This window comes from Protobothrops mucrosquamatus, unplaced genomic scaffold (assembly GCF_001527695.2).
Source record: "Protobothrops mucrosquamatus isolate PMUCROS unplaced genomic scaffold, P.Mucros_1.0 scaffold3188, whole genome shotgun sequence".
NCBI lineage: Eukaryota > Metazoa > Chordata > Lepidosauria > Squamata > Viperidae > Protobothrops > Protobothrops mucrosquamatus.
The window spans coordinates 150,909-157,817 of NW_015389186.1; the positions used below are offsets into that span (position 1 = coordinate 150,909).

The 6,909-nt window shown below is 43.8% G+C and overlaps 1 protein-coding gene across 1 annotated transcript in view; it reads right to left on the reverse strand.

Annotated features, from left to right (window-relative positions):
- Positions 1-1,197: 1,197 nt before the first annotated feature.
- The window catches only part of ST8SIA5 (ST8 alpha-N-acetyl-neuraminide alpha-2,8-sialyltransferase 5), a 23,143-nt gene continuing 17,431 nt past the window's right edge, over positions 1,198-6,909 (reverse strand). Inside the window, 2 exon segments of the mRNA XM_029286252.1 lie at positions 1,198-1,703; positions 1,886-1,931. Coding sequence (XP_029142085.1) covers positions 1,198-1,703; positions 1,886-1,931 — 552 coding nt within the window.

Consider the following 6,909-nt stretch of genomic DNA (forward strand, 5'->3'; position numbering starts at 1 on the left):
GAGGGAGGGAGGGAGGGAGGAAAGAAGGACAGCAGAAAAGAAGGAAAAGGAAAAAAGTAAGTAATGAAGGAAGGAAGGAAAGAAGGAAGGAAGGAAAGAAAGGAGGGAGGGAGGAAAGAAGGAAGGAAAAAAGGAAGGAAGGAAGGAAGGAAGGAAGGAAGGAAGGAAGGAAGGAAGGAAGGAAAGAAAGAAAGAAAGAAAGAAAGGAAGGAAGGAAGGAAGGAAGGAAGGAAGGAAGGAAGGAAGGAAGGAAGAAAGAAGGAGGGAGGGAGGGAGGAAAGAAGGAAGGAAAAAAGAAACTAAATAAGTAAATAAGGAAGGAAGGAAGGAAAGGAGAGAGGGAGGGAGGCAGAAAAGAAGGAAAGAAGGAAGGAAGGAAAGGAGGAAAGGAAAGAAAGAAGGAAGAAAGGAAAAAGGAAGGAAGGAAGGAAAGAAAGAAAGGAGAGAGGGAGGGAGGAAAGAAGGAAGGAAAGAAAGGAGGGAGGAAAGAAGGAAGGAAAAAAGAAAAAAAGAAGGAAGGAAGGAAGGAAGAAAAGAAAGGAAGGAGAGGGAGGGAGGGAGGAAAGAAGGAAGGAAGGAAGGAAAGGAGGGACGGAGGAAAGAAGGAAGGAAGGAAATAAAGGAGAGAGGGAGAGGGAGGGAGGGAGGAAAGAAGGAAGGAAAGAATGAAAGGAGGGTGGGAGGAAGTACAGAAATGATCAACTGCTTTGTAAAACAGCCCACCTGCATTTCCTGTTTCTCAGCTGCCGTCCAAAAATGACGAAATACTCAAACCCTTGTAGCGATGTGCTGTTATTTCTACTGGAAAAATCTTGAGCTAATGTGCTTTACTTGTAGGAGGCCCCGGGGCAGGCTGCTCCTTATTCCTACAACGCTGAGAGGGGCTTCCCCCAAGAGACCCCAAACAGCCCGACACGTCTGGCGAGCGGAAGAGGGGCGGCGGGACCCCCCCCAACTCCGAAGGGAAGCAAAACCCGGCGAGGAACCGAAGCGCGGACGTTATTGCATAATTTTCCTCGAAGCGTTAAAAGTCCGTGTGAAGCGAGCGCCCGGCCCAACGTATCCCACACCCCTCAGCGGCTTTCCTGCTTCGGGATGGAGCCCAGGACCCCGAAACGCCCATTATTTCACTTTTTTAAAAAAAAGAGAGAGAGAGAAAAAAGAAAGAAACACGAATCCACCCGTCGAGAATGGGGATCAGGAGTAGCTGCAGGCGTCCGTGTGGACTCGCAAAACCCCCCTGCTGTGTAGGCGGAGGAAGTTGAGCATCTCCGAAGGCATCGCGTGGAACCCGGGCCGAGGTTTGACGTTGTCGTAGTAATGGTGCGTGAGGAACGTCCCCGAGGGGTTCATGGAGAAACCCCAGAATCCGAAGAGGTGGACCTCTTCGCACAGCTCCAAGGCGGCCGTCGCCAGGATCAGCCCCGTGGTGACCCGCTTGGCCCGCACCCCTTGCGTCAGCCAGTAGCGCGAGACGTTGGTGAGATACTTGGGGTGGAAAAAGTAGACGGCCTTCTTGGATTCGAAGTCGTCCAGGACGTACCTGACCCTGAGGGAGACGTCGGTGTTGTGGGTGTTGTAGAAGGCCGGGAGCAACACGGAGGCGTTTTCGTACGCTTTCAGGACCTGGTAAAAGGGCCGCCTCCATTTCTCCAGCCTCTGGAACCTGGTATGGGGAGCACAAGAAGGGGGAACGTCAGAAACTCAAGCAATCGGTCATGACGTTGAGATTCTCCCCCTGATAAAAGCATGTTACAATTAAGAAGCAACGGGTGGAAACTGATCAAGGAGAGAAGCAACCTGGAACTAAGGAGAAACTTCATGACAGTGAGGACAATTAACCCGTGGAACAACCTGCCTCCAGAAGCGGTGAATGCTCCAACACTGGAAGTCTTTAAGAAGAGACTGGACAGCCATTTGTCTGAAATGGTCTAGGGTTTCCTGCCTGAGCAGGGGGTTGCACTAGATGACCTCCAAGGTCCCTTCCAGTTCTATTCCATTCCATTCCATATTTTCTCTATTCTATTCTATTCAGTTCTGTTCTGTTCTGGGTTTCCTGCCTGAGCAGGGGGTTGGGCTAGATGACCTCCAAGGTCCCTTCCAACTATTGTTGTTGTTGTTGTTGTTGTTGTTGTTGTTGTTATTATTATTATTATTATAGTTTTACATTGGCCCTCTTGGAATCGGGGAGGCAGGCATCCTCATTTAAACATCAGCTACCTCAAAGGCGTAGAAAGAGGAAAGAAAACCAAAAATTGTGTTTTTTTGTCAAATGGCAGCGTTTTCTTTTTTGTTGTTTTTTTCTTAAGATCCAATTCTGGAACCCTCTGGGGACTGAAGGTTTGGCTTCTGAGTCAAGTTTCAGTTCCAGATGCCATAAAATAGGGAATAAATGTTAAATCAATCTCCATACTGTTCTCCTATAGTTCCAGATATAGACGAGAACATCCTAGGTTGGAAGGAAGGAAGGAAGGAAGGAAGGAAGGAAGGAAGGAAGGAAGGAAGGAAGGAAGGAAGGAAGGAAGGAGAAAGAGGAAGGGAAGGAGGGAGGGAGGAAGGAAGGAAAAATAGGAAGGAATGTAAAAGAAAGAGGGAGGGAGGGAGAGAAGGAAGGAAGGAAGAAAAGAGGAAGGAAGGTAAAAGAGGAAGCGAGGGAGGAAAAATAGAAAGGAATAACAAAAAGAGGGGGGAGGGAGGAAGGAAAGAAAGAAAAAGAGGAAGGAAGGAAAGAGGAAGGAAGGTAAAAGAAAGGGAGGGAGGGAGGGAAGGAAGGAGGAAAATAGGAAGGAAAANCAGTCAATTGCAAAAGGCGGCCTTACTAGGAACCGCTTCCATCCTGCGACGAGATCTGTGATACCACCAAACATCCACATCTGCCTATCCCAGGTCCTTGGGAAGGACTCAATAGGTAGACAAAAATGCCAGATCCAGTCTGAACATCTGGCTGACTGTGCGATAATCAATAATAATAATAATAATAATAATAATAATAATAATAATAATAATAATAATAATAATAATAATAATAATGATTGATGATGATGATGATGATGATGATGATGATGATGATGATGATGATGATGATGATGATGATGTTCGAAGGGACCTTGGAGGTCATCTAGTCCAATTGATCTATTTCAATTTAGAAGTTGACCAACTACAGATCAGTCTGGACAGCTTATATTTTAAACTGTAAGGAACATTAAAATAGGGGGGGAAAGGATCTCCAGAAAAAAAAAACATAAAATGCACACACCCCCCAAAAAAACACCAATGGGATGTTAAAAATCAGTAAAACATATTTTTAAAAAAACAACAACCAATGGGAGTTCAACAGCCACCCTATCCTCAAGCCCGGAAGAGCCAGATGTTCGAGATTTTAATCTTCCATAAGTGTCCGTGGGATTCAAAGGGAGTTGACTTTAGTCCGCTTGTGGCTATGTAGGGATTCTAGGCTGATCTCTCTTTTGACTCCTCCCCCCAGGTTCTGCTGCTCACTTAAATAGGAGCCAGCCGTGTGCTGCAGCTGCCAAAAAAGCCAACACACTGCTAGGCTGCATTAACAGAGGGATAGAATCAAGATCACGTGAAGAGTTAATACCACTTTACAAGGCCTTGGTAAGGTCACACTTGGAATACGGCATCCGGTTTTGGTCACCACGATGTAAAAAAGATGTTGAGACTCTGGAAAGAGTGCAGAGAAGAGCAACAAAGGTGATTAGGGGGCTGGAGGCTAAAACATATAAAGAACGGTTGCTGGAATTGGGTATGTCCGGTTTAACGAAGAGAAGGACGAGGGGGGACATGATAGCAGCCTTCCAATGTTTGAGGGGTTGCCACAAAGAAAGGGGGGTCAAGCTATTCTCCAAAGTGCCCGAAGGCAGGACAAGAAGCAACGGATGGAAACTAACCAAGGAGAGAAGCAACCTAGAACTAAGGAGAAACTTCTTGACAGTTGGAACAATTAACCAGTGGAACAACCTGCCTCCAGAAGCGGTGAATGCTCCAACACTGGAAGTTTTTAAGAAGAGACTGGACAGCCATTTGTCCGAAATGGTACAGTGTTTCCTGCCTGAGCAGGGGGTTGAACTAGATGACCTCCAAGGTCCCTTCCAACTCAACTCTACTCTACTCTACTCTACTCTACTCTACTCTACTCTACTCTACTCTATTCTATTCTATTCTATTCTATTCTAATTAACCAGTGGAACAACCTGCCTCCAGAAGTTGTGAATGCTCCAACATTGGAAGTTTTTAAGAAGAGACTGGATAGCCATTTGTCTAAAATGGTATAGGCTTTTCTGCCTGAGCAGGGGGTTGGAGTAGATGACCTCGAAGGTCCCTTCCAACATCATCATCATCATCATCATCATCATCATCATTTTATTCATTAGACATGAACCTCAGTCAATTGAACATTCAAATTGGCTGGCGCTGATGGTTGACACGGATTGCTACCAGCATCATCATCATCATCATCATTATTGTTGTTGTTGTTATTATTACTACTACTACTACTACTACTACTACTACTACTACTACTACTATTATTATTATTCCTGCACTAATACACTCCTTTGATCCTGCAAGGCAGGGCCATCTTTCTCTCTTTAACTTTTTCTTCTTCTTCTTCTTCTTTGCTAACAAAGAAAGAAGTAGAAAGAGCAATAGGAAAAAAATGAACATTTTTTCCAAAGAGCAGGCAGTCCGTGGATGCCTTCCAAACCCTGAATGAGACATCCAGTTATATAAGGAACGCCTAATTGGGAGCACTTTTAGCTTTTAGCCTGCAAGGAAGAACCACATGGAATCTAATCCCCTCGAAATATCTAAATAAATTTCAGTTAAATCCTAAATCTACAGTATGGAGTGCCTATCTGCCTTAGATTGTTAAATACCTCAAAGTATTGACATTGCCCTGGGAAATTGTAATTAGAAATCCTTCTTTGTCACTCATCGCCACGCAGAACAAATTTTTCTTCTTTATTTTGCTTTATCATGAAGAATACATTTTGCCTGTTGGGTCTGCTGGTTGAGGCACCATTTAGAAAGCAAGGAACTGAGTTCAAGTCTTGCCTTAGCCACGAAAACCAGCTAGGTGATTTTGGGCCAATCACCAGGAGACTGTGAGTTCTAGTCCCNCACCAGGAGTCAGTGAGTTCTAGTCCCGCCTTAGCCATGAAAGCCAGCTGGGTGACTTTGGGCCAATCACCGGGAGTCAGTGAGTTCTAGTCCCGCCTAAATCATGAAAGCAGCTGGTGACTTTGGGCCAATCGCCAGGAGACGGTGAGTTCTAGTCCCGCCTTAACCATGAAAGCAGCTGGGTGACTTTGGGCCAATCACCAGGCGACAGTGAGTTCTAGTCCCGCCTTAACCATGAAAGCAGCTGGGGGACTTTGGGCCAATCACCAGGAGAGGGTGAGTTCTAGTCCCGCCTTAACCATGAAAGCAGCTGGGTGACTTTGGGCCAATCGCCAGGAGACGGTGAGTTCTAGTCCCGCCTTAACCATGAAAGCAGCTGGTGACTTTGGGCCAATCGTCAGGAGACGGTGAGTTCTAGTCCCGCCTTAACCATGAAAGCAGCTGGTGACTTTGGGCCAATCGCCAGGAGACGGTGAGTTCTAGTCCCGCCTTAACCATGAAAGCAGCTGGGTGACTTTGGGCCAATCGCCAGGAGACGGTAATTGCAAGTCTTCCAGATCTATTATTTTGTTCTATATGGAACACATACTGTACAAAATATGCTTCAATGCATGAAACTATCAGATCACCAACACTGACCAGGACGGTAAATTCATCAATCCAAATATAATCTCCCAAATTATTTTTAGCATGTGGGGATTCCTTGAACTGTTGTTCCCTTGTCCACTCTTGTTTATCTCAGTAAAAAAAAAACCAACGAACACAAAAATAAATTGATTTGGACAGAAGGAGAGGAAAAAAAGAGAGAAAGGGGATTAAATTAACATTCTGTCCCAGCTGCTCAACCCTGCTGAGATTCGTGGCTCCATCATCCTGAGCCAATAGTCAACCATCCGGTCAATCCAACTAAACAAGTAATATCCCTCTTGCGTAACTTGGCTGTTTTTCGGAGAAAATAAGGGGGAAAAAAATTCTTTCCCCTTCAGGCCACGGCTTCAAACATCACCAGCAAAAAAAGACCTGAAATGGATCCAAGAATCAATTTTTGTCTTAAGTCAGCAGAATCAGAAATGGTTTCCTGTCCTTTTTTTTCTCTTTAATTGTGTCTTAAAGCCCTACTTTAACAATCTCGGAAAAATGAGGGGCGTAAAGCTAAAAATCGAGATGTAAAGCTAATGATATTTTTCTAAAAAATAATTGGAAGTCATTGCATACAGCCATACACTTTATATTTTGGGGGGGGGGGGGGTGTTTCTTTCTTTTTTTAAAAAAAAAATATTTTATTAGGTTTTATAAGAATAGGAAAAGAATAGAGTCAGTACAGGTATAGGAAAGGGTAGGAATAGGGGATTGGGAATGGATTAAGGATAAGTACGATGATGGGGTTACCCCCAACAAAAATTCCATGCTTAGCAAGCAAATTAGCAAGCGTCCGGGTATAAATGTTGAATAAAGATCACTTATATAATACTAAACAGTTATAATAAACTGGGTTAACAATAATCATAAAAATAAAGGATAGTAAATAAATATTATTCATCTTGCTAAATAAGGATAATTAATAAAATACTAATTAATTATAATCACTCATGCTTAAAATCACATTCATCCAATTTAATTTCAAAGTTGTTGTTTTTTTCTCGTTCTAACGTATTGCTAACCATTGGTAAAAAAATTTCCCATGTTTTAAAATAGATAAGAGTCTTCTTTCTCTTTGATCTCTAAAGTTAATCTATCCATTTCTGCGCATTCTAGAATTTTAGTAAT